The sequence below is a fragment of the Ciconia boyciana genome, chromosome 4 (genome assembly GCF_034638445.1).
Source record: "Ciconia boyciana chromosome 4, ASM3463844v1, whole genome shotgun sequence".
Taxonomy (NCBI): Eukaryota; Metazoa; Chordata; class Aves; order Ciconiiformes; family Ciconiidae; genus Ciconia; species Ciconia boyciana.
Genome location: NC_132937.1, coordinates 73,431,274 through 73,459,245, shown reverse-complemented (window position 1 = coordinate 73,459,245; position 27,972 = coordinate 73,431,274). Strand labels below are relative to the sequence as shown.

Genomic DNA, 27,972 nt, shown 5'->3' with positions numbered 1-27,972 from the left:
TCCTAGGCTGATACTAGTGTTTGTTGGAAAAGTGGCTTTCTGGGAGCTCTTTGAATAGAATAGAACAGAACAGAATAGCTCAGTGGAAGGGATCTATGATGATCATGTAGTCCAACTGCCTGACCGCTTCAGGCTGACCAAAAGTTAAAGCATGTTATTAAGGGCGTTAACCATTTGCCTCTTAAACATTGACAGGCATTGGGGCACCGAGGCAGACCCAGGTGGGTGGACGCTTTCCTGAGCACAGAAGCATGCCCTCACGCATCTGCAGCTGGCACCCGAGAGCCTTGCAGGCTCCGAAGCCCCGGCGGCCGGCATCGCTTCCCCGAGAGGGATTGGTTTGCCTGCTATACCTGCTGGACCTGCACGCCTTTCCCGGCGGTGCCAGGTGCGGCCCCGGTGCCCTCCATGACCTTCAGACGAGGTGGCCCAACGGGCTGTGCCAGCGCCTCCCCAGGATGTCGGCCCCGCTGCTCCCCCACCCCCGGCCTCCCACTTCTGCCAGCACCATTCCGCGTCCCCCCGCCGCCCTTTTAGCCCCATGTCGGTTGCTTTGGGGCTGCTGTCCCACCTCTCCTGCTGGCGACAGGAAGGCGAATCAGCAGCAGAGCTCGTCCCCTCCCCACCCAGCCCCAAGCCAGCTGCCGACATCCCTAAAGGTGGCTGCCGGTGCCATGAAGGGGTATTGCTCTGCTTTGCCACATAGCGCTCGCACTGCACCCATCTGCTTCCTCCTCACCTTCAGATGCCGTCTCGAACTCGGGCCCGACAACGGATCGTTGCACTCGTGCCCTTCAGCCGGCAACCGCAGGAAGGGGACCCCCATCCTCGCCCCCCACCCCACCCCCCACCCCCGCCTCCTCCTGGACTGCAAACACCGCTGGATAGCGAGAGAACTGAGCCGAGCAGCCGGCGATCCTTCTCCGTCCGCAGTAAAATCCGAGGCGAAGGAGGAGGGAGGAGAAGGCTCTGCTCCCTCCCCATCTTCTTCCTTGCCTCTCCAACTCCTTCCAGGACCTAGGGGATGAGAGGGGATCTCCGGGAAGGACCCAGAACAGAGGACGCGAATCGCTCTCCCACCCTCCCCCTTTTGCAGGAAGCCGTATTTGCAGAGATTTCCCCTGACACACACACACTGACGCTCGAGGAGATGCAAGGAAGCAATTGCAAAACGCACCAGCGGGCTGACAACCTTCCCTCCTTCCCCCACGGCAAAGCACAAGGACACCTGGCTGCTGCAGACAGCCGGGAATGGGCTGGGGGACATGCATGCAAATACACGCACCCCTCCGAGGGGTTGGGGAGCGCTGGGGGCCTCCTCCGCGAGCATTGAGGGGCGAGGGCTGTGCAGGGAAGGGGCGGGGGAGCCGGAGGCAGGGGGAGGGAGAGAGCCCAGCTCCCGCAACGAGGGGAGGAGGAAGGAGGGACCGTGTCGGTGGGATGGTCCGGAAATCCTGTGATAAAAAGAGGGGAGCGGGGGAAAAGTAGGGAGAAGCTCCGGACTCATTCCCTCTCCCCCATCCCGCGCCCGCAACTTCCCCGGCAGCCCTCAGGCACATGGGCGCCGGCCGGAGCCTCTAGGAGCGGAGAGGAGCCGCCGGGAGCCGCCGCACCCACCTGCCACCGGCCCAGCACAGCTCAGCACCGCGCCCGCCGCCGAGCGAGGTATCGGCGCCGGGGCGGGCGGGCCGTGCCGTGCCGGCCGGCGTGCGGAAGGGCAGCGAGGAGAGGCGGGGTGCGGGCACGCAGGGATGGGGAAAGCCCTCGTCCTCCCAGGCGCTGGCGGGCCGCGCAGCCCCACGGCACGGCTGTGAGCCGATACCAGAGCCGGTGCCGGGTGGGGGACGGCAGCCGGCCCCTAAGCCGAGCCCGCCGCTTCCTGCGGCCGGGGCCAGCAGAGGGAGGCAGCAGCCTGCGCGGCGCGGCTGCTGTGCCGCACCTGGGGCCGGCCGGTCTCAACCTTGAGCCGTCCCGGCTTTTCCTGAGGAGGTGCAGCCCTCGCTAGCATTGCTCTGGGGTCTTTCTGGGTGAGGTTTCTGAGGGGTTATGGTCGGGGACCCTGCCCCGCATCCGTGCTCTCCATCCCGCCGGCCGGGCTGCATCCGCACCCGAGTGGCCCAGCTTTCCCCTCTTGCCCTCCCGGGCACTTGCGGAGCGCGTCACCTTCAAATGCCCCCTCGGCGGTGCCCGCCGGAGCTGCCACTCCGGAGCTAGCCCTCCGAAAACCTAGTGGGCGAGAGGCAGGCGGGGAAACGAGGAAGTTCAAAGGTTTAACGCCTTCCTGCCCGTCTGCAGGAGACAAGCCAAGAGGAGCACCGCACTGCTCCTCCAGGCTTGCTCCCGGCCACCTGCCCTGCCTGGGGGAACCACCGTGTCCTCTTATCTCCTCCTCCTCGCTCCCGTTCCCCGTCCGCCAGCATGCAGCTCTGCTCCCCAGCCGCGGGCTGCCTTGTCTTGCAAAGCCAGGGTCTGCAGGGTTGGGGGGGTTGGAAACTTGCCTGCACTTAGACAAGGGGAAGAAAGCTGTGGGGAGAGAGCCGAGAAAGACCAGGCATCAGCCTTTTCTCCTCCTAGAGACACCATTCCTCTTTTGATTGTGCCTCTTTGCAGACTGCTCTCCACGGATTCCTGGTCTCTGTGCATGTGAGGTGTGAAGGTGGGCGGCACCCCTAAGCCATCACCATGGATTTTGTTATGAAACAAGCTCTAGGAGGTAAGTGCGGTTGGCCCATGAGGGGCCTTACTTCCCTCCCCCCCTTCCCTTTGGACCTGGCAAGAGAGAGGATGGACTGCCTATGAGCCTCTGGTAGTGTCTGCAGCTGGAAGAGCTGTTTGGGGACCTGGAAGAACGTGCCTGGCACTGATTTATGATCCCAGAGCCAAGTGTTTGAAGAATCTGAGCAGGAGAGGGCAGCAACAAGCAGAGACCAAAGCTCCATGTCAAGGGAGAGACCTCCCACACAAGGTGTGCAGGCCCTGGGTCATGCCTGATCTGGCACCCTGCCAGCTGGCTGCATATCCATATCCACCCTACCAGCTGGCTGCATATGCTGTACAGTCAGCAGGTCTTGCTTTGCTTCATGCCATGCCACTGAGGCAGGTATTACAAAGGCTGCAGACAGGTTTAGCTAGAGTAAAGAAAGAGTAGCATTTTGTGTGTGTGTGTGAGCCCCTTTTTCATCCTCCCCCAAACATTGGCCAGACCTTGACCAAAAAATGGCCAGTGCAGAAATTTTTGTACCTGGTATTTGGAGAGTTATTTTTAATAAGAATATTGCCACAATAATCAGGGAAACAGTAACAAAGTATCCCCACACACTCTACCTGGATCTGAGGCCAGCCTTTTATATGGTTTCAATATATTTCCTTCCGTGTGTGATGAATTGTTGTAACGTAATGGTGGGAAATAGAAAAGGAAGTGGTGTGTGGGAAGAGAAATTGAAAACAATACAGAAGTATTTGGGAATGAGATTCCTTCATTCTGCCATAGTTATCCTGCCTTTCTGGGCTGCTTGGCCTGAGCATTCAGTCAAAACAAAGCTGTCACTGACACGATGCTGAATGCTGGCTGCTGTTGGGAACTGGAATAGTTGGCATCAGGGGAAGTTGATGAGGTGATTCTGATAATTCTCTTTTGTACTGTATTTCATGTGTGCATTTTCCATTCATTTTCCTTTGGAGAAACTGTAGAGTCATGGGTCTGTGGGAATGTTTCATGTATAGTGTTATTGATGTCATATGCAGTTTCAATATTTACTGCAGGACTCTCTCCCATGGCATGGAAACATGAATTTCATCTTTGAAAGCAGAGTAACTGTAGTTTGTTTTTTTTTTTCGCCTGGGGAGCAAAATTCTCACAGTTAAGAGTAGAGCAAGCAACCCAAGTTTTAGTTGGGGTGTTTTGAATGGGAAGATCAAACTGGAGAAGAAAGGGTCTAATTCAATTGCACAAAATAGCAAGATATGAAGATACCTATGTGAGAAAATAACGGTTTGTATGGTAGCAGTGTTACATTTCAGTTACATTTCATTACTTATAAGTGCCTGTTTTGAAGAAGAAATAGTTTTGAGAAGAGTGGATTTTTGCAGTGTTTGCTACAGTGTGAATAAGGTTGCTTGCACAGCAATGAACAAGTGTACCTGCAAACTGGAGGTTTAGCCACTGCAGCTGAAGATCCGTGAATCTACTAAAGGGAAGTAACTGCTTAGAGACTGCAGTTAAAAGCAGGGGGAGGAGGGTTGCAGCAAAGGAGTAACAGCTGAGGTGCATGCCGTTTCTTGCAGCTTAGTGACTAACCTGAGTTGGAAGCAGTGTCTGCCCATGCTTAACAGCATTTACTCTGGGCAGACATTCATCTAACATAATGTTGCATGCCAAGGTCAGGATTTGCATTATAACAGGAGCTGCTGAGAAAGCAAATTCAAAAAGCATCTTTTGGTGAAGCCTGAGTTTCTGATGTATGTCAAGATGCTGCCCAGGGCACCAGCTCTTCTGCCAGATGACTTAATGTGTTAGCAAAATGTGCCTGGAACTTGCCCACTTATTAAATAAAAGAAGAAGTCTCTGCAGAATGGTAAAATCCAGAAAATATTCATTCATTAAGCAGAGACCTATTTTTAAATTAGAAATAGTTTCAAAGAGGAAAAACACGATCTCCCAGACCAAATATAACATGGAAAGTAAAGGTCATTTTGGACACTTGTTTCTCACTGGAGTTAAAGCCCAAGCTGAAGCAAGCATGCAATCTGGCTGCACTGGTACAGCAAGCCAAGGACTCAAGGTTACAGTTTGTTTCCTTAATTATGGGGCCAGAACTCTTTTTTTGTCTGCCAGCTCTGACATTCAGAAGGAGACGCGCAAACTGAGCAAAGCGTGAAACCTCTGGTGGGTGACAGGCTTGCTTTAGCTAGGATACATGATGTGATCTGCTAGTGAGCTTTTTTATTATCCCCAGTTTCAGGGAGATCTTCCTGTGGATTTAATGACTCTTTGATTTTAGTTTAATGTGGCTTTTCCCAGAACACCTCTGAATTCATTTTGCTGTCTGCTTGGGATTTTTTGAATGGTGCAAAAGTTTTTATCCCATCCTCAAAATCTCTTCTAGCACTCCTGGAAGAAAGAAAAACAATTGCAATTTTGTCAGTAAGGTCCCCTCCAATTTACAGAGAATCAAACTTGCTATAGATATTGCTTGCAGACCACCTACAGCTATGATAGCTTAACCCTTTCACTATCTCAGCTGGGGACACCTCACAAAGACTGGGGGCCAATTTGGTTTCCTTGTCTGAGCATTATGGACGTGGCATTTTTTCTTTCCAGCATTCAGCATCAAAATGGGGCTTAGGCCAGAGCTTATGGTAGTTAAGAGCCTGGATCTGAGAACTGTTTGCAGGTGGGGTGCTTTTGCCCTTTTCCTGCTGGATAGGGCTGTGGAGGGCTCTGAAGCATATGAGGACTTTGGGACCAGGTTTCATCATATAGGAGTGATCAAAGGAGGTACTGGAAGGAAAACATCATTTCTCTCCCACCTCCTCACTCACCTTCTTGAGGAAGAGGAGGTCTCACACTCTGCTTAATTAACAATAAGCAGTAGTCTTAGCAGAACACTCCTGTGGGGTTTTCCCATTGCTTTTGAAGCAGTCTGTGAAGACATTTCCTTTGTCTCTAATGGCACAGGACAGTCAGATTTGTTTTTCCTTGGAGTTTTGCTCATCAGAGGAGAAGGCGGCAGGAAGGTGTTTTAAAATGTAGGTGAGCTAAGTTAGCAAGCAAGGAAAGGCAGTTATGTTGTGTAGAGTGGCTTTGTTTGGAAGTTTGTGACTAGGGGATTTAGGTTTTGTGAAATCAGTTTGGCAGGTTATTGTATTGCTGAAGTAGAGCACGTTCTTTCCCTGACTTGTTGCTAAAGGGGGTCTGCAGAAGCCAGCTGTTTCTGTGCAGCGGAAGGCCATCCTCTGCTGTGCTGCCAGCGCTGGTGTTTTGCTGCTAGTGTTGGCAGCAGAGTCTTTGTCTGGTGGTTGACAAGCTTGAAATGTGTCTTTGCAAATCCCTGGCCTCTTCAAGGTGAAATACTTGAGCATTTCATTAGCAGTGAGGACTGTGGTCCAGGAAAAGCAGTATAAAATATTGCTTATTTGACCAATTTGCTTTTGTGGCTTTTTTTGTGCTCCTCAGACCTTTCAGCACCCTGTGTGAAAGTTACTCAATTTACTGTTTGTCAATGACAGACTCCATAGATATGAAATACAGCCATGATGCTGATTAGCTGTGTAGGATGACAAGAAGAAAATAGCAAGAGGAAACTTAGAGGCTGCACACTGCTGCTTCTTCCACAGAAGAGACAGCAAAGGGAGACTTCTTACAACAGAGACAGCAAAGGGATACTTTTGTACCTCTGACCCTGCCACACCAGCAGACGTTGACATAGGTGTGTAGCCAGGGTGATTGGTCACTTTGCTGTTCCTGTGACAGTTCACTGTATGAAGACAACCAGAGTGATTTCATGATTACATTTTACATTAGGAGTGCTCTTCAAGGCAGGTCAGAGCTCTAGAGCACTGTTATCATGACCAAGGTGTATGACTTCCCAGGAAAAAGCTGGAAGTGGAGGACCTGAAATGGTCCCTGGAGGAATTTAGCCATAGTGTTTTTCACTGGGTATTGTTTATTTCTTCATAGGCTTATGTGAAAGCAAGGAGTGCATTAACATCTGACTCCCATGTCATGCTACACTCACTTCCTCTGTCACTGGTGGCTTGCACAAATAGAGGAACTGGACTGAAGTAGAAGAGACGCTAAACTTCATGAAACTGCTGGCTGTCATCCTGTTATGGGGAGACTTGAGGCCAAGGGTCTTATGCATTTTCATGTGGAAAAAGAGAAAGGGAAAGCCCATGGGAAGGTGAGAAGGATTTGTCTGAGAGGATATGATGTGGCTGAAGAGAGAGATTTCTTACAGCAGGAACTACAGTTCCTGCTGTAAGTGGAGACTAGAAGTGCAGACTAGAAGGCTGTGAAGATATGGATACACAGAACAGCCACAATAGCTCTAACTGTATTATATGGTGTTGTGCAGGGCCCTTTTAATGTGCTCCTTTTATTACCACAGATGGGAGGAATGTCTAGCTGGGATGCCTGCCTTAAATAGTGACTTTTCCTAATGTCAGCCTGTGGATTAATCATGTAACTCATTTCATATATAATGATGCATATGACAGTACTGTCTAAATTTCTTCTTCATGCTGCCAGTACCTCTTGAATTCATTGTGCAATGCAAGGCCCATCAGGAGGAAGAGTACATTTGAGTTTCTGGATAGATATTCACTGGGCTATATTACAGGCATGATTTTCTATTTTATTGGCAGCAGCTTAGAGTGAGGACTGCTGCTTGGCATTCACTTTTTTATCTGTCAAGATTCAGTTAAGACTTGTTTTGGTTCATAAGGATTCTTAAAATACTGTAGGCAGATTGCCATCTGGAATATGTCAGCAGGGGGGGACTGCCTACTTCATGTCCCTTACTGGCAGCTTTGGTTCAGCTAGGTATACCACAAAACTCAGTCCAGAGGGAATCCCCTTGTTCTTGAAGGTAGGCAGAGATTTAAACCCTCCTGAAGATAATTAAATTTAAGTCACTGTCCATAAGCTCTGAAAAAGCAGCCCCTGTGCTAAGCTTACATTAGTGAAGATGTGAGTGTGTGTGAATGCCAGATAAGCCTGGATGGAAACCATACTAGTGTTTAACAGCATCTTAGCAGCGGCCTTCTGTGTGGCTTATGAAGTGTATATTTACTGCCGCTTTTGCCTCACTTTACTTGCTTGTGATGTGGGGATTAAGTCCTTGATTTTCCCTGGAGGAGAAAGTGAGATTGCGTGCAGTTAGAGGCAATACAGACCTGTCCAGGGTGGAACAGACAGTGAAATAAACACAGTGGTTTTTGCCTTCTCCTCCTCCAACTCAGCCTCTTGTTTCTCACATTTGCAGTCCTCTGCTGAGCCTCTCCTGCTCTGGGACTTCATGCATCAGCTAGACTGTGCACCACTGTTTATGTTAATGTATGAGGTCATGAAGCACGATAGAAACTGTGATGCAGAACTGCAAGTTGTAGTGCCAACAAGTAGTGCTGGTATTTACTTCTGGGGTCTCTCTTGCCTGTAATCCTTGAAACCCGTGATACATGAGGCCTTTTATTTTGCAGTCAGGTGCTTTCAAATCACAAAGACTGGAGAATGTGAGATGAGACAGGTCTCCAGCCCACTGTAGCATGTGGTACATGTTGGGGGCCCATCTACCTTTGTTCTCAGATAACTTCTGCCTATATTGTGTGCAATTCTGGGCCCCATGATTTAAAAAGGATGTTAAGGTACCTGAACGCATCCAGAGGAGGACAACAAAGCTGGTGAAAGGGCTGGAAGGCATGTCCTGTGAGGAGCAGCTGAGGACTTTGGGTTTGTCTAGTTTGGAGAAAAGGAGGCTGAGGGGCGACCTCATTGCTCTCTACAGCTTCCTGCGGAGGGGAAGTGGAAAAGGAGGTGCTGATCTCTTCTCACTGGGATCCAGTGACAGAATGTGTGGGAATGGTTCAAAGCTGTGCCAAAGGAGGTTCAGACTTGACATTAGGAAACACTTCTTTACTGGGAGGGTGATCAAACACTGGAACAGGCTTCCTAGAGAGGTGATCGATGCCCCATGCCTGTCAGTGCTTAAGAGGCATTTGGACAATGCCCTTAACGTGCTTTAACTTTTGTTCAGCCCTGAAATGGCCAGGCAGTTGGAGTAATGATCATTGTAGGTCCCTTCCACTGAACTGTACTATTCTGTACTATAAATTCTTAAGTGAGTAAGAGTATAAGATGAATTCTGCAGACTCAGTGTGTAGTATGGTTGTGTTGTTGATCTATTAATATTATCTTCTGGATCCTTCTTTTTTTTTTTTTGTCTGATGCTTTGAGTATATGCATTTTAATGACATTTTGAAGATGAAGAGGTAGTGTTGGTATCTGATGGATACATTTTTCACAAGGAATGGTTTTATAGGCCTTTTTTTTTTCTAATGCATACTGCTAGCAAAGAGATTTTCTTCAAGCAATTGGATTAAGTTGAGTGCAATCATGATGTCTGTTGCAGAGACAAGGATAGAAGGGAAAATCCCATGTAGGTGTCTCAGTGCTTCCAGAAAAACAAAGCAAATGTAGGTTCTATAGCTGTTCAAGGCTGATTAATCTATACCAGTCTTGGGTCTTCCTTGTTCATTTATTTGATGCCAGATCCTCCAATGGCAACCTGTAGGGCTTAGTTTGTTCTTCAGGAATTCCCATTAAAACTAAGGAGCAAAGTGTCTTCCAAGAAAGCAGATCACTGACTGTGGAGATGATACCAGTGAAAAAACTATAGTGAGGGTCAGATGATTTATCCCATCCATGATCCAAACCAGGAGGAGGAAAACTGGCCAGGTCCTTCTTTCTGTGCCTTTGTTGAGAAATCTTGTTTTTATGTTTGCTTGCCTCTGTTGGGCCTGTTGCTGTTAGAATCATACAAATGCTCTCACTTGTGTCTGCTGGGATCTTACTTCTGTTTGTCTTATTTGTAAGCAGGCACTGAGAGCAGAGCGTGCTTATTTAGTATCCTTGGAGGAAATGAGCAACCTTCAGCCTGATGATTGTAGAGGTATGCCACAAAGAGCTTAACTAAGATTTATCCAGCTGAGTATCTGCTTGCCAAGAGCCTGCTTGGAGTGGAGTGACATGGATAAACAGGAAATTTTCTCTCTTAGAGAGGGAAGAGAGGGAGAAATATGGAAATTTCACATGCATTAAGGAGTTTACCTAGGATTCCTTTGTGGCAGAACAAAAAATGCTTCGCTTTGATTCTCTGTCCACTTCAAAGGAAATTTTGCATACATTTCATTTTAACAGCTATTGCTGTATACCTGAATCTTTCTGCCTTTTCTTTTTCTGTACCTTTCATAACCGAAGTTGGTTCTCATCGAGGCAGAGAAAAGTGGTAGTTTCTTGCCAGCTACATACTTTTGGCACAGATAGAATTTGTCAGCACTGAATTTGTGGTCTGCGTTGCATAGGAAACACTATCTGCAGCAGTGGATTTGGAGCTGGGCAGGAGTCTAGTGCATGATGCATTACAGTTATTCAGACCTTCCCTGTGAAATGGGACTCTGAAAATATAAGCTACTGATTTGTCTTTGTGTTGGTCCTTAGGGAGAGGGAAGTTCAGACTGTAGTTTAGCTGTTAGCTGTGGAGGCCTATTCACTTGCTCATGTGCTGGCAAAAGGACAGCCATTAGAGAGGGCTGGTGTATGTAAATGCTGATGTACATGGGAGGGCTTTGTGCTTTGATTAGAAGTGAAGATAAAACTATGAAATCAAATCCATGAGGGCTACATGGGTTTAGAAATCTTGCTGAGTTAAGTTGAGAGTGTATGGACTGTTTGTGTTTGTTAGCACTGCAGTAATGTACAGGACTCCAAAAGGCCTAAGTAATCTCTGCAAAGGCTCCCCATTTTTAAGGGAAGACAGGCACCCTGACCTTATGGAGGACAGGAATGTCTCTTTCATTCTGGAGCACCCCAAAACCAACAGCACAAAAATCCATTCTAGCAGCAAGATGTTTGCATGAGAAATTGCAGTATGAAATCTGTGGCAGCTACATGGAGATTAGAAGTTCTCCAGCAGTTTTTGAAGGCCATGAAACTGTTAAGGAGCCCTGGAAGAGGAATGGCAGTAAGCAGGAAAGGCTGGCAGAAAGAGAGGGACAGATCTCTAGTGTATTGCCACTGGCTTGTCTCGTGTCAGAGGGCTACAAGCAAATGCATACTCTTCTGTTTGAACATCATGATCCTGCCTTCAAACATTATGTGGTAGTGCTCAGAGAGGAAAGAGAGGGAATAGAGGCTTGTGCTGAGACTCAGAGACAGATACAGGTTCTAGTATTCTCTAGGATGGGATCTACAGTTTTTCAGGCCCTTGGAGAGGGGATATGGTTCATAAAGTGGTGACTATGGGACGTTACTCCCTCAAAGCTGCAGAATTTCTACTCCCGCTTCCAACAGCTGCAGATGCAGCATGCTGAGGCTCCTCCAAGTTCTCTGACTCTCCACTTTCAGTGGTGGGGCAGAAAGCACTCTGCCTTAGCCTTGGATGCTCCTCTTTGGGAGGTTGCAACTCTGCACTGCCTTTGTGTACTCATTCCATGTACTGAAATCAAATGCTTGCTCAAGGCTACACAGAACCTTAAACATTTGCTAAGTTATGGCTTTGAGAACTATGTTGGTTGCTGTCTTATTTTCTCACCTACAGCTTGATTGTGAGAGCTTGGATATAGTCAGTTCTCTTTCTTGCAGGTTGGCTTTAGTAGCTGGAGTATGTATATGAGTATGAGCTTTGCTGAGAAGGCTGAGAATTTCCACAGGTTGCTCAGCAGATGGTCATGTGGTTTGCTAAAGGGTAACAGCTAAAGTTACAGACATGGCAAAAGTTACTAGTGATCTTCCTAACTCTGGTACAAATCACAGTCCATATTAGGAACAAAATACTTTAAACAAATTGTCTCTCTCAACTAGGGACAAATCAATGATCACATTGTGCAATTCAAGAATTGATTTTTTTTTTTTCCCCCTGCAGTCTTAAATGAGCTGACTTCAAACTGGGTGAGTGCTGTCACTGCAGAAATGCATTAATACAAACAATAAATTTAATCTGCTGACTCTGATGTGCATCTTCTTACAATTTGAATTTATCATTACCTACAAGAATGAAGCTGCTTAGCAGCTACTTATGGTTTTGCAGCATGATTTGAGTCTTGTGGCTTATTTGCAGTGATACTGACCTTGAAGGAATGTCAAACATGCAACATCAACAGAAATTTGGGATTCAAATGGCTGTGAATTATCTTCTGTGGAAAATACAGAAAGAAGCAAAGAAACCCAAGTCTGGAATGGTGGAGCTGTTTTGATAACTCTTCTCTTCTGAGAGAATGGGAGCAATGAAGGGCAAGGCAGACAACAATTAAAGGAAAAGGGATGGCAAAGAAATGTGTGTCCATGCTTAGGTTGGCAGATAGCTGAACTGCCATGTCTCTGTGTCCCTGGATCCACCTCTTCTTTTTTGCTGGCTAGCACAGGCAAAGTTGACCAGTGGAAAAGAATTTTGAACTTTGTGTTTAAGGTAACTGAGTGGGAGACGGTTGCCCAACAGCTGGCTTCATCTGTGGGAGAACCCTGGGTGTGCTTAGGAAGGTCACTTGCTCTCTAGGTTAGATGGTGTCTCTCACAGTCCTCTTATGTAGGAAGCAGTATGCGGCTCCATTACCCCAAGAGCAGGACAGAGTCAAGTGTGACTGATGGACACCTCAACACTGCCCTTCTCTTCATGGGAAGGGAATAGCATTCTTTTTTCCTTCTGTCACTCCTTCTGCTTCTTGGTGCTTGGCAGAGGTGAACTTGCATACTTAATGGACTTCAAAGTTTGATCTTGACTTGATATTGGCAGTGAATCATCCTTGTTCATTCTGCCTCCCTTCCACCATGTTATTGCATGTAGTGTGAGACTTGCTGCATGTCCCATGAAGGTGCAGAAACTGTGTGGGACTGCCTGGTCTCTGTTTAGGTGCCTGTCCCTTAGGACAGAAGTGTATGTGTCCATTAAATTACTTGAAAATGCATGTGTTAATTAAAATTTTAATATGCAAGAGGACTTTGGACAGGTTTTACTGAAACATGTTTTTTCATGAAAAGCTTTTAAACACACAGTTTGTGTTTTCTCAACCATCAGGAAGAGAAAGACTCATCACAAACCTGAAAGACTGCATGAGACTAAGACATCATATCCAAACAGATGTATTTTTAATCTGACAGCCATTTATTTTATGCTTGAGTTAAGTGTATGCATGCTACTCTTCCCTGAATCAGTGTGTGCCTCTTACTAGGTGAAATGTTTTGTTCCTTGTGAATGAATTGATTTCTCTTTGCAGTTTCCTTCAGATTTATTTTTTCATTAGATAAAATAAATTTAATTTTAAAACCTCAAACAAAATATAAACAAAAAAAGAATTGAGAAGAAGGAGAAACTATTCAGAGGTTTTAGTAACTGCCAGCACATCAACATAGCTGCTCCTGTGCATAGTTCTAGCTGGGAATAAAGCTGCTTGGGAGAGTGTTTAGAAAAGTCCCAGTCTCCATTAAAAATAGACAAGTATTTTAAAATTTTTTTTTGCATTCTGTATATTTAAAATACTTGTAACAATTGTAACTTTCTGCTCTGTATTTTTCTTACTGCATAGTTTAAATATCAGCAGTTCCTGTTCCATGTCAGCCAAGCTGCACAGTGACAGATTAAAAGAAGTATCAAAGAGGAAACTTATAATTACATGGAGATGCATTAAAATGCTGATGAAAAAGGTTAAGAAGGGACACAACTGCTCTCTCTAAATACATGAGAGAGGTAAACACTGCAGTGAAGGAAGAACTACTTAAGGTGAAGGACAACATTGGTAAAAGAATAACGTGAATAAATTGGCCATGAATGTACTTGAGTCAGGAATTAGAGTGTTTCGGACTAGCAGAAGAGGAGAGAGGTGCTAGGGGAAGCGGGGAGAAATGGAAGCTGGGTCTCAGGTGGGTTTCAAATAATGTACCAGTGTAATTGTGCATGCCCAGAGAGGTAGGGCCAGTGAGGCAGGAAATAATTTTCTATCCTGAGTGCCTCTATAGAAAGCACACAACATCTTTGACTCTGCTTGTAAGACTGTCCACAATAACAAAATCGTCTTTAAAAGAGGTTTAGTTTTTACACTCAATTTTGATGTTACAATATGTGATAGTTTCTCATGGTGTCCAGGGGTCCGGCCCAACTCAGTGGAAACCAGCCGTGTGCCCCTCTGGGTGAGGTTGTTGCAGAGTTGTGGTTAATTTTCCCTTTTCTGAAAACTTCTTAGCCCTGTTGTGTCCATATGAGAGGAGGAGAGGTCTGCCAGCTGTATCATCTCACTGCTCCAAGAATGATCTGAAATCAACAATCAGATTCAGATTGAAAATGATTTTTATTTCAAAGGACTCAGTGGATTTGCAAAGTCATTTCTAGAATAGCTGGTCAAGTTGCTTCTGAGTAAATCAAGCTCACAGCTACACTGGATATTTTTCCAGCTGGGGTGTTTCAGCCCAAGCGGAGATTTTGAATTTCACATAACAAGCATAGCTTGAAATTTTCCCTCTGTGGTAGCTTCTACCTGCAGTTCACAGGGAAGCAGCTGTTTTCAATACATTTGTTCATTTGTTTCTTTTGCGCTACAGTTGAGAAATAAATAATTTCAGAACTAGGTGTTTCCCTGGAATCTCCTCCCAGTTTTGAACTGTTGTCTGAGAACAAGTTATTCTGTCTTCCTCGGTACCAATTTTTACTATTTTACTTGTGGTAGCAGATTGGTAGACTCCGTTTAAGCTCCTCACTTTATGCTTCTGCTCTCTACCCTGGAATATCCTGGACTCAAGCTCACATTCCGGTATGACTTAAATCTCTACCTAGGTAGGCAGTTCAGGAGGGTGCCTTATGCTGGCTTAGCACCCAGGAGAAGAGGCATGTTTTATATGCAGGACTGAATCCCTTGGGCTCAAATGTCTCCTGTAGCATTGTGAGGCTCGGTCCCCATGGCTGACAACTTTCCACCCAAGTTTTCTTAAAATTGCCTGATTACTTCAGGAGTGCCTACCCAAAGGAGACCTTCAGCAAGGGCACACAGGCAGATGGTAGGACACCAGATCACTGCCATAGCAAGATGTTGGCTTCTGGAAGAGAAGAGGAATGTGCCATCCCTTTCTGCTGACTGCGCATCTTGTATTGCCAGTGAGCACTTTGCCAGGCAGAGATCCCAGTGCAATTCACACCTCTGAACACCATGTCAAGGTGCTCCCTTTTCTGGTCTTGTGGCCTGAGTTCTTCTGTTATGGAGACAATGACTTGCCTCCTGGCTAAGGAGCTTGATTTGGACTTCTGGTTTTGCTTTTTGTCATCTGGTAAAACTTTTCAGGTGGTACTGCTTCTGCCTGGACCTCAGTTCCTCTCCTCCAAGACAGTATACATGGGTTCCTGCTATGCTGGCAGCTGCACTAACAGTTGCTTAAAATAGGTGGGTAAAACACATCCTCTTGATCACCACCACAGACAAGAGTGTTCTGCTTCCACACTGTCTAAAGTGAAGACAAAGCTGCTACAGTTTTCACTCTGCTTCACAACTTGAATCCTCTCCCCAGGTTAAATGCAGGCTATGTCAGCTTCAATGCTGTTTTAACTCCAGCCAACTATTGTGAAATGGCCACCCTGAGTTAAGAACACCCATTGTTTTTTCTCTCATTTGTAGACTTGCTGTCTTATTGCTGGTTCTTATGTGGTTATTTGTCTGATATTTATTTAGGGCTCACTTTAGTGTGTATTTTGCTTTGTACTGTAGAAGACTAGGTCCTTTTTATGTGCTTAAAAAATTAGTCCTAATTAAAAGACAGCAATTGAGCTGATCTAGCCCAACAGAGACAAGCTCTGGATGACCAGTGAAACCCAGGGCTTGATTCTGCACCACAGAGTTCTGAGCCCTCATAGGCACTGCTCTGATACAGCATAATGTAATTTACAAATTTCAGCTGTTCTAAACATGTCTTTTTTGACAGAGATCTGTTAAGTCTACAACAGCTGAAGACCAGCATTTCTACTAATTTCTTGCAGATGCAAGTAGAATAATCACAGGGTTTTTCTTCCCCTTCCCTCAAAATCTCATGGGTTGGAGTATTTCTTGTTTCCATGGAGTCTGAAAAGGATAGGTCAGATCTACCATCTCCACTGCTGGATGTGCACAGAAGAGGCATTTGAGGAACATTATTAGGGAGCGGCTGGCTAACCCAGAGATGGTATTAGTTACAGAAAATCTGAAACATACCCCAAGTGCAGCATGGATGCTTTGGAGTGAAGCAATTATCTATTTTGTTGTCTTAAGAACAGAGCGACCTAGATTATCTCTTCCTTTTTCTCTTTTTCTTTTTTCTTTTTTTTTTTTTTTTCCTTTTTCCTCACGGGGTGGCCCACTTAGTTGATTAAACTGCAACTCAATTATAACTGGTTGTATTACAGTTGGGAATAAAGCAGATGTAAAGAGACTGGAGTTGATAAAGTAATTTATTTTTTGCCTTGTTGGTTAGCTGGCAATTATGGTTGGGATTAAGTGAGAAGCATTAGTTTTAGTAGCTTTTGGGTGACGGATATTTCACAATAGCCTTGGCTGGTGGTAGGGAATGCAAGAGTGTTTCAATAAAAAGTTGTGCATTTCATGGTAAGAAAAAAAGGGTAATGGTCTAATTTATAAAAGATTTAAAATAAGCTTCAAATCCAAAATAAGCCCAAATTCAGCAAAATGCAGTGACAGTGTGCTTAATATTTTGTTTGAAGTGAATCCATAAAACACATTGACGTGCATTATTTCTAATATTAATGTATGTGCAAATTCTCTAATAAATCATCAGAGGCATCAGGAGGGCAAATAAGTCATCTAAGTAGAGTTTGCAAAGGAGGTGACCAAAATCCAGCTGAAAACAACTTATGTTACACAGTCTTTGGTAACAGAATTATCCTTCAGGTTAAGGACATGACAGCCAGGTAACATGTGGTCCATGCTAAAGAATACTGTATTTAAGGGAAACTGACATTGGCTCAGTGTCGTATGTGTTTCCTTATCTATTTTCTCCTCTCACTTAAAGCTCAGAGAACAGAACAAAAGCAAATCTGTTCAGTGCAGGACAACCTGGAAAGTAAAATTTATTTTCCGATGAAGTTCAAGGAGGGAAAGGATCCAATGAGACTCTTAATCCCTGAAGACATGTAGAGTCAAATCTAGGTAGATATCTTCAGCAAGAATGAAGCTGTGGATGGGACACAGCACCAGATTTATGCATGGGCTCCAAGTTGTGGGAGGACTACCTTCTGTCTTTTTGGGCTGGGTGCTTAGCATGGCTTCTTGCTGTATTATTGCATCACCTGCAGCTGAGCAGCATGCCTTCACACTGTTGCCACCTGCACATTCAAGCATGATGTCTTTGCCAGGTGAAAAAGCAGCTGGCATTCTGCTCTTATTTCTATCTCTGACAGTGTGGAAAGCTGATGCTGTAAATACATTTCCTGATGGCAGAACAGAGGAAGCCTACCCAGTCCTCCTCTGAAAAGTCCCATTACCCAAGTTCAGCTATAGTGTGCTATCTTTCTGCTCACTTACTACTTCAGTCTCTGAAAGTGGTCTCAGAGCTGCAAAGTCTGTTCTATACAGTGTGAAATGGATGCTCTCCTTACCTGCCTGGATTCCTATTTGCCTTCAGCAACACATGAAGGAAGTAGCCATCTGTGCCAAAATCTGGCTTTGATACTTTGGGGCTTAAAGAAGTTCCTCAGAGATCTGAGAAGAGCTCAGGGAGAAGGGCCTGGGACAAACCTCCTTCCTGTATTTGTGCTGAACGTCCCAGTATCAGGGAGGAATGGGCTGGTAAGGAAGCAGTATGCAAATATTCTGGGGGACACTATACCAGGCTGATGGCTGAGTTCATTGGTCTGCTCCAAGTGCCAGAGCCAGATCACAAGAGCCAGATCTGCTCCAAGTGCAGCTCACTTGAGAAAGATCACACTCTTCTATCTTCAGACAGTTTGTAGGAATGAAGTGCTGTTCATCTTTATAGGGAAATTTTCCTCCACTGGGAAGGATTAATCAGAGATACCACAGAAGAGAAAAACCAGTTGTGTAATTTGAGGGCCTTGAAGGCCCTAGAAGGCCTTGACTTAAAGATGACTGACATCAAGGGGAAGGCCACACTTGATTTCAAATGGTCTGAGTGCCATTTGAAATTTGAAAGCGTCTGAGACACACTTGCACATGATTTCAGATGCTTTTCTGCATCTCCTCGATGTTGTGCTTTTATATTGACTTTCATGGTTAATTTTCTGTCCTCTCTCAATAGCTAACACAAACGGACATGGACACTGGCCTATCTTACAGTATTTTTTTCCTCATTTCATGAAGCCTCCTGTCAGGATGTTCTCTCTCTTTGTTTTACTTTGGTGCTAAGATAGCACTAAAACCACTTAACAGGAGAGCTTAGGAACCGTTTCTTGATATGTATCCACCAGGATCAGACTATTTGTGTGGTATTCCTCATCTAATATGTGGTGCCTAGCAGAAGGATCTCATTGGCACCCCTTGTCTCAGCTACTTCAGGACTGCTGCTGTGCTCTGAGGAGGCACAGAGAGGATCTGTTTGTTTACTCACTCCCACAGGATCAGGAATGCTTTACATAGTCCTTCATGTGAGAAAGACAGGCAGGCCTTGGCCCTGATAATGCTTTCTTGCCTGTCTTCCTTGTCATGCAAGCTCCTGTCTAGCTGCTCTCTGAAGGCACCTGGTGACTCATTTTTTAATGGTGCAGCTGGTAAGGGGTAACAGTATGAATCTACTGACATTTTGCTAATGCTATTTGGTACTGCCAGACTTACTGTCTGTGTTTCATAGAAATGCTGGGGTCTATTCTTCCTGGTGACTTCTTATCAGGACAACGGTGGAAGGGAGGAAATGAAACAACAAATCTTGTTCAAGGGCTCAGCGCTCCAGTTATCCACCAATAAACCTGTTACCCTTCTTCAGACTGCTGCAACTTCTTCCCTGCAACCATGTGCTTAGATTCTGGTACTTGCCGTTATCTAGAGCCAGGTCCTTCTTGGGCCCATCAGTGAGAACGAAGACAAATGAAACCTTGTGAATTTACACAGCTCAGCAGTCTGGATTACAGGGCTAATATTCACATGGTGTTTCTGAAAGAGCTGGTGTGAACTGCCAGTGGAACATACGTATTAGGGCTTAATGCTATCAGAGACTTTCATCCAGTGAGCTTTGGTTCTGTCTCTGCTCATGATGACATGGTAATTTTGTAATGAACTGGACTCACAGTGGAACTGTAGCAATTTATACTGGGGCAATGTATGTGCAGCTCCCCCTGAGAAAGACCTGGCCTTGGCTTTAATGAGAAAGCATGGTGACTTTTGGCAGAAATGTGCATCCTGACCTGGGGTGGGGAGAGAATGGGCTCCTTTATGCATAGGGCATGCTTTGGAGCTTCCAGCAGTAAGCACAGGACCTTGTTCAAATGGTGGCAGGTAACCCTGTACTGCTGCTGGGTGTACTGCACCATGGACCACAGCTGATGGAGCCTGATCACAACCTCAATTCCAGCAGATCTCTCCTCCTGGAAAGCCCATGGCACCCTTTGAAAAGCCATTCTGTGCTGAGAGGGCATTTCCTCTCGCTCCCCATCTGTTAGATGTGTCCATTGCCCCATAAAAAAACCTGCCAGGCTGGCTTTGCTAAACTGCTAGCCTTGCTGAGAAGGTGACCTCTCTGTGCCTCCCACTAGCGTGTGCACACAGTAACTGCAGAGTACCGTTGTACAGGGCATTGAATATGAGCAAAAAGGAACCCTTCCTTGACTGTATTGATTATATGAGAACAATAGGCTCAGAGGTAGGAAAACAATCCCTGTTATCCACCATTCCCCATAATTTTCATTCCATGTGCAAGTTTGTACCAGGGAATCAGAGACTATCATGATTATATCACTGAAATTATCTGAGTAGTTAAATTCAGTTCAGGGTTCAAGCAGAGAGACCTGAGGTTCCTTATGTTCTCGCAAACGCTCACTGGTCATGTTTGTTAACCTTTTAATTAGCCAAATAGAGAAAGTGATAAGAAGTAACTGGCTTGAAATGCAGAATACTCAATAGACCATTCATTTTAACAAGGTCCCTATTCCCATTTTCTTTAACTACAAAACCTTTATAAGGGAGCCAATCTTTAGCCAATCAATGAGTCAATCTTTATTAAGACGTGTTAAAACTGGCAATAACTGCTCTTTAAAAAATAAGAAATTCGTTGTGTTGGGCAGAGCAGGGTTTATTGGTGTTTTTTTTTTTTTCCCCTCTCATTTGAATCCACTCCCATGCCCTCAAAAACAAACCAAGAAGCACACATTGGGGCAATGAGAGGGGAGAGGACCACTGTAATAATTTGTCTTCTCCTTGGAGAAGCTGGCCTACACTTGCAGCCTTTTTTGCTCAAGGATAGAGAGCCTAACACATATAATCAGCAACTCGGAGACCTGGCTGGCTTTTAGCTGACTCTGTGGTCATGAGCACATGCCAGTTTGGTAAATGAGGCAGAAATGCCTATCCAGGGATTTTTCTCCCTTTCTAGGCTGTTGGATTACATAATTTTTCAAAGGCAATATAGGAAGTCCTGTCTGTTTCACTGCATATTCTGGGCTCCTGATGGATATTGGGGAACAGAGGCTGTGAGCAGAGAGCTTTCTTCTCCCTGTCCACCATGACCTTAGCCTGCTGTCAGAAGCAGAGCTACTTCTCCTTTAGCTCTCATTCCTGGCATGTCATTGACTTCTGGTCCCAAATGGCAGTTAGACATTTTCTCAACACTGTTTGTGTACTGTCAGCAGGCCTCTGGGTATTAATAAGCTCAATCTGGCTTATACTTACACTGACCTTTATGCCTATCAGTATGGTTATATTTAGTCATTTGATGACTGCAGAGTGTATGCCTGAACCCAACACGCCTTTCTTCCAAGATTGTGGCTGTAGCCACAAATGTGTGAGAAGAAACCAATCGGACAGGCAGTAGCACTGTTACTGCTTTTTAGGGTAAGGTAACTAAAGGTAACTGCCTTTAGTTTTCCAGTGCAGTGTCATGGCAAAAGTAGGTTGGACTTCAGCTGTGATGGTCTATCCAAAAAAACAATGGTGCTATGGTTTCACTGCTGCAGGATCTATGTCAGACAGATAAGTGCAAGCACAGATACGTGGCTGTGTATTGCAAACCACTCAGCCACCATGACATCGAAGGAGGCAGAGAGTTGAACTGGTTTTGGTGGAAGAATACGTTTGTAATGAAAAGCTGTTCATCATTATCTAAACTTCAGCTTAATTAACTTGTGACAGACTCGTCTGTGTAACTTTCCAGCTGAAGCATTGAAGTTCCTGAACAAGCTCATTACAGCACTCAAATGGATAGACCAGCTTGACAATGGAAAGTAACACAAATCATTTTGACTAGAGACTGTTTCATTATGTAACATTTAAAAAATGTGCTTTCCTCAAGCAGATCTCAGCACCTCTGGGGAGCATTTACAACTCCTTCCTGTGTGTTCCTTCTCTGGCCCAAAAGGTGATAATGAAGTCTTTAACAGGATCTGTGGTAGTTCTTTGCTAAAGAAGGATGAAATGCAGCATTGGTGTATATTCTGGCCACCAATAAAAGGAACAGGGTGAAGGTCATTTAAACATTTTCAGCAGAACACGATCACTCAGAACATCGGGCTGATTTGCTGCCTGATACACTCACACTATGTCAGGATGAGGGACAGCTGTATTTAGCAGCTCTTCTCTTTAATCTGCAATATGAGCTATTTCCTGGTGCATTGCATTGATTTCCATCTCATCATGATCTTGTAATAATTGTAGAGGCAGGACAAAACCTAATCTAGTCTCATTTTTCTAGTGTCTTCCATGCCTTAGCTGTGACAATAGTTTAGATCTCTGTCATCTCCTTTCCAGCAGAACTGTCAGTGAGTCCCCACTCCGTTGCAGGGAGTGTACCTGTACTTGTGCACTTGAATATTCCTCTTTTGGTAGACAACTTCGGTTTTGCATGCTGTCTGTTTCATGCCATTATTTGAGAACATTTGTAATGCTAATTTTGCCCGGTATGGCAGCCCCTTTTAGCTTGCCATCATCCAAATAAAGAACTGCAGAAAGGCTGGTGTGCTTGAAAGCTGCACAGTTTTTTTCCCTGGTAATGCAAAGTATTCTGTCTCCTAACAAGCTGTGCATCTCTTACTTCCTTACATTACCAAGTTTACACTTATACTACTGCAACAATGGGATGTGTCCATGTTGTCATTCAAGTGATTAATTAAAATGAGGGATAGACCTTGCAGAACACTCTCCCTACAGCCCATCCTTCCAACCTGACAGCAAATCAATTGTGCATCAGCTTCCAGAATTAACAAAACAATACAAGTGGTTTCCAGGAGGCTTTTTATTGTTGCTTCTGCAAACACACTGATGGATACAACTAACACAGCTAATAGGCAGATTCTGAGGTCCCCTCAAAGAAGCAACATTAACTGACCTTCTAAGGGACCTCCCAGAGGCACTGGCTTCACTTCAGGAGAATGGAGAGAGCACAGGCAATGTTCCTTTACCATATGTGCTGGATACCCATATTAGCTGAGGTGGATCCCATTAGGATTGTCTTTCTTGGAGAAGGCCCTAAATGGTCACAGCTACAGACCCAATTTAGATTGGCTCAAAATGTTTGCAAAAAGAAGAAGAAGGTCTGTTCTTGCTTTCATGTCTGCTAACCAGCAGGCAGCTTTATAGCTTCATTGCAACAGTTTACCCTTTTATTCCTTTGCTTGCCCCAGTTAAAGTTTGGTAGACAAATGGAACAAGGAGGGGTGCTGTGAGACTAGAGAAGGTTTTGAGAGGAATGAGGAGGTATCCTGCCAGCAGAATTTGGAGTCTGACTGGTCTTGTATTATTAATTGCCTTGGAGCTGTGGGTATCCTGGAACTGAGACATGCCCCTATTCTTCTAGAATTTAGATAATAATGCTGGCAAAGCATCCATAAGGTTTGTAATTGGTGTTACACTCAAGCCAATAAACCAAGCTGTTATCTATGTTATGTGTTCTAATGTATTGCATCCTTTATAGGTGGAAGGAACAAGTTATTGCATGTTAGCACTGTTGCTATTACCTCTCTCTTTGTGCTCTTCAGTCAGGTTTGATAGATGTTGGTCCTCTTTTCTTGAGCAAACTAAAGCCTTCTATCAGTATGGAAGTGCTCTCGAAGGAGTAGTGTGTTCTTAAAGTGTAGCATTTAAAGCAGGAGGCATATTAGCCTTAATTCAGTACGCAAGAGGCAGCATGGATGTGATCTCACATATTTCAGGGACATTGCTTTGTATTTTGATAGAAAGGAAGACATAACCAGCATGAGGCATTTCTATATGCTGTGGCTCCCTTTAACTTTTTCAGTGCTGTATATGTGTACCAGTCACCTGGAGAAATTATAGAAAGAAGCAGCAGAGGTTTTTTTCTGAAACAGTACGGGGAGTGTTTCTGCACTGGAGACATCTTAAGCTGAGGTAGGTGAAGTGGGAGGAAATGACCTCTCACATAGTTTTCACTTCCAAAGCCGGAAGAAAGTCTTCAGAATGTCAGCCAGATACCAGACAAATTCCCTCCAGACTCTTTTGTGGGAATTGTCTTCCACAGCCACACCATTTGGGCAAATCAGTGATGAGCTGAAAGCACAGAGATGCAGCAGTCTTTCTGCTCCATCGTGTGTCCAAGGGGCCCACACTGGAGTTAGAATCGGAGCTGTTGAACTGAAAGCAGTTCAAGGATATGTTTCCTATGAGTTTATTTATGTTTTCTTTATCTCCACTGCCTTTTCTGGGTACTTACACCTTCACATTGAGAGCGCGGCCACACAAGGAGACAGTGCAGCACAACTAGAAACTGCCACCAGGGCAGGAATGAAAATGAGATGTCATATGGGGGACTTCTTTTGGTTCTTTCAGCTGTGTGAATGCAAAGGCAAGTTATCTGACAATGCAAGCAGAGAATGGATGTTCCTGTAGCTGGTCTGTGGGAGCAACAATGGTGATAGTCCTCTTTTTGCTTTGTCCTTCTCAACTGGATCATCAGTTGTGCTTCTGGGACAAATTCAGAACCCTTGTCAGGATTAACAAGGGGCTGATCTTATGCAGGGGCAACATAATAAAGATAAGAGGTGAGGATACGGGGAAAGTAGCTAAGATGCCATGTTCACAAGAAGAGAAGTATGGTTTACAGCAGCTGAAAAAAGACTAGAGTGGCTTGCACTAGGGGTAGGTCCCTTGAACAGTTGCCTGAAGCTGCTGTGAATATGCTGTCCCTCTTTCTGACTGTCCATCACAGTCGCACTTTCTTTGAACAGGGGTAACTGGCATAAACTTATAAATGACTGATTCGTTTTAAATATGCCCACCAGTCTAACAGCACTTCAAGTTCCCAGCTTAAAGAGGCAGGCAGATCTTCTTAATTCTGTATTTCATTCTGCAAAAGCACCTAAACCCACTTTTTTCATGCCAGCTGTTAGGAGGAGGTGTGATTTCCCAGCAGTTGTGGCCAATGTAGTGTGTAGGTTGCCTTGTGTGTCGGTTGCCTACACGGTGGTGGGAGAAGAGTTCTTTCTATACTGGAGAACAGTGCACTGAGTTCACAAAACAAGTGAACCTGTTCTGTTCTTTTAAAATTGAATAACTGGAAATTTGTTGTTGGTGTTCACAAAAGGAAAAAACGGAATGGAAGTGACTCAAGGATTAATCAGATTGTCCTAGTCATAGTTGAGGCATGGCACTCAACCAAGGTTTACCTCAAGAGCATTCAAGGTGTTCTCTATTAGTGATATCTCTTTTTTCATCGTGTTTGAAGCTGGGGCTTTGTTTCTGGCTCTAAGCAAAAATGACACTTCAAAGAGCTATTTTGGTGCTGCTACCTGTTCCCCAGCTCCCCCCATCTTTCCATCTGTCTCTAAGTCACTGTCTGTCAGCCTTGCCACAGACTTTAAAGGGGCGGGGGGGAAGCATCAGCTTTTAGCAGTTGTCTTGGTTCTTGCCTTAACAGTGTAAGTTTTAACTCAATATTAAGGCATTACTTTCTCTGCAAGCTGAATAATTAGGATGTTTAGCATAAGAGGATGAAGACCAATGGGATTCTTGTGATCCTAGCTGATGATTTGTGGCTTTAATCTGGAGATGCTGTAAATTACAGTCTGTCAGAATATATCCAAGTCCCTAGCTGAACAAAGCATTTCAAAAGTTCACCCTTGGCATCAATAAGGCAAAAAGCATGGGCTAAAATTTAAGCATATGTGTAGCTCCTTTGCTAGGTTGGAGCTCTATCATTTTCTGTACACAATGAGAAAACTAAAACTTGCCCAGTCTTTATTAGCCACTCTTTCCTTGTTGTCTTGGCCTAGACTGAGATCTGTGCATGACAGAAAGCCGAACATGAGTGCAGAGCTATCGACAGCTGGCAAGAACATCAATGAGAACCATGATGTACTGAGACTTGTGAGGAGACCCAGGCTACAGCCATCAGTTCCTATCTCCCTTTATAAGACAATCTTTAAGCCTTGTTTCTTGCAGCCACTGGCATTTATTCTTGGCAGCAGAAAGCCCTATTCACCCCTCATTTGAAACATTTTGTGTTTGGCCCATTTGAAGACTGTGCAGTCACAAATTTTTCCACCCACTCTTCTAGGTCATGTCCCATCTTTCTTTGCATCAGTACTCTGTCTCCAGTATTGCTTCAGATGCAGCTGTGCTTCTGGGTTCTTTTGCATAGCAGATTTAAAATTGTGACAAGCAGCTGCTAGTTGGAATTGAGGCTTAGGGACTCATTAGCTCACAGAGACACTTATATTTTCATTTGCATTTTAGGGGAGCTTATGATACCCTGAAATTACAATGCCTGAAGGCTCTCCATCCTCCTGGGGCTGAGTAGCCACTGTTTTTCTGCTCGTTTGAGAAGTAGTAGCAAAAGCAACCATTTGTTTAGAAAGCAGCTAGATTTCTTATATCATTGACAGCCATAGAGGTGGTACCCTCCCCATCCCTCCTGCATGCACTGGGACACCTCTTCAGTAATAACAATGGTTCCTACTTCTTTAGAACTTACTAGACTGTAAGATATTCTCCAAAGGATGGGAAGGTCTTTACTGCTTTTCACAGAAGAGAGAGCTAAGGCTCAGAGGTAAAGCCCTCTCACTGGGATGTGAGTAGGGTGAATTTACCATCCTGACTAAGAACCAGCTGTGTCCCCAGTGCTCATCTGTCCTGTTGTATTTGTGGAGTGATAGAGGGCTGACACAGGCTTGGAAGATGGTTTTCTTCTGCTCCTGTCTTCAGTCCCAGGCATTAGCCTTTGAAACAGCAGTTAGTAGACTGGCTGGCTTTGAAATGAACTCAGTCACCAAGGCACCTGGGATAGTGTCCCTATGATAGGAGAGGAGAGTCTGCAGCAAGCAAGGAGTGGGGATGGAAATGGGAACATCATGTGAGGGAAGGAGACAAGAATGGAGATATTCTGAAGTTTCTCTGGCTAGAAACTCAAATTAAGCAAATATACTTTAAGAGGATGCAGGTCTGAATTCAGACCTGCTTTTAGCAGAGGTTGGACTAGAGAGCTCTCAAGGTCCCTTCCCACCCAAGTGGTTCTGTGGTCCTGTGGTGTGTGAAGCCTGCTCAGTGCTGGTTCACGGCAGTCCTCCTAGACAGAGCACGCAGTGAAGACAAAGTAGAGATGAGAACTTGTCTCTTGTCTGATGTGCTTTTTTACAGCCTGAGTAGAAATCCATCATGCCCTTCTGTTAATCTCAAAATCTTGTCATGGGCACAAAGGAAACATTTGTTACATATGTAAAGCTACGAATGTGTTATTGGTATAATTGAAAACTTAACTGTCTAACCAAAGATGTATTATTAGTTCAGATTTAGTTCTTACAGAAAAAGAAAACCAGAAATTAATACTGCTATACAGAAAAATTCTCAGACCTAATAATAATACAGTTAAAATTGTCATAGACACATTCTAGTATCTGTCTTCCTACCCCATTTTGTGATGGTATGCTTGCTGTTCCACTGTTCCTTGAGGTCCTAAGGAGGATAGCTGCAATCTGGTTGAGGGTGGGGTTGTCTCATCAGTATTGGGAGTCCTTCACTAGGAGAAACATGATGGTGATGTTAATGATTTCTTCTTCCTCACTCAAGGATCCACCTGCGGTCATTTTTATATGTTTCCTAGAACACTTTTACACCTTGCTCTTTCTTTTAGTCTATAGTCAGATAAACTATGTATGATGCCATACATGTATATTCTTTGTTCTTTTATCTCTGCAACTGTTTTTGTCCAATTCCAGGTCTGCATTTCTTTAACTGATTATTAGTGAGTTGCAGGATCTCCAGTCCTAACCTGCGCCACATCTTCTATCCCATGCTCCTGTAGGAGTCACATAGATGACCTACAAGGGTTTACCTGCCCTGCGGGTATGTAAGATTGCGATCGTGGGGTTCTTAGGATTCTGATACACACAAGGACATGGAATTTTGCATTTCTGTGAATTTCTTTATTATAGATTACTACAAATTACTACTAGTAAAGCAAGTATATATTACAGGTTACTACAAAATGACCACTAGTAAATATATATGGTATATACATATATAAAAATATATACATAAAACAAGTTCTTAGAATCATAGAACGTTTTGCATTTGAAGGGAACTTCAAAGATCATCTATTTCCAACACCTCTGCCTTCTACTAGATCAGCTTCCTCAAAGCCCCATCCAACCTGACTTTGAATACTTCCATTGATGGGGCATCCACAATTTCTCTGGGCAACCTGTTGTCATTACAGAATTACCAAGAATTACCAATGATCATGCTTATGATCATTCACCTTTATGCTCACCTATATATATTATGAGAGGTCTTACCGGTACAGCACTCAACAAACCATTCCCAGGAGTGTGGCTAATCAATGACAGAAAAATGTCTCTTCATAGATGATCCACATTACAGAGTTTGGAGTCAACCAGGCATCCCCAGTTGAGGGTCCAGTCTGGGAGATGTTGTGCAGAGAAGCTGTGTCAGAGAAGTTCATGCAGAGAAGCTCCCACAGAGAAGCTCATCTTGGGTAGATAGCCAGTTAATTTTTATACGGTTTTGGTGTAGACACATAAATGGGCATAGGTTGTAGTTTCCAGCTTTTTTCATCATCATGGTTTCTTTGTTCTGCCAGCTGTACCTTATCAAGTATGT

At 44.7% G+C, this 27,972-nt stretch overlaps 1 protein-coding gene across 1 annotated transcript in view; it reads left to right on the top strand.

The window, feature by feature from the left end:
• The first annotated feature begins 1,468 nt into the window (after positions 1 to 1,468).
• Positions 1,469 to 27,972, top strand: part of CPLX1 (complexin 1) — a 113,821-nt gene continuing 87,317 nt past the window's right edge. Inside the window, exons 1-2 of the mRNA XM_072859183.1 lie at positions 1,469 to 1,665; positions 2,611 to 2,713. Of these exons, the coding sequence (XP_072715284.1) occupies positions 2,683 to 2,713 (31 nt within the window). The 5' untranslated portion in view covers positions 1,469 to 1,665; positions 2,611 to 2,682. The remainder of the gene's footprint in view (positions 1,666 to 2,610; positions 2,714 to 27,972) is intronic.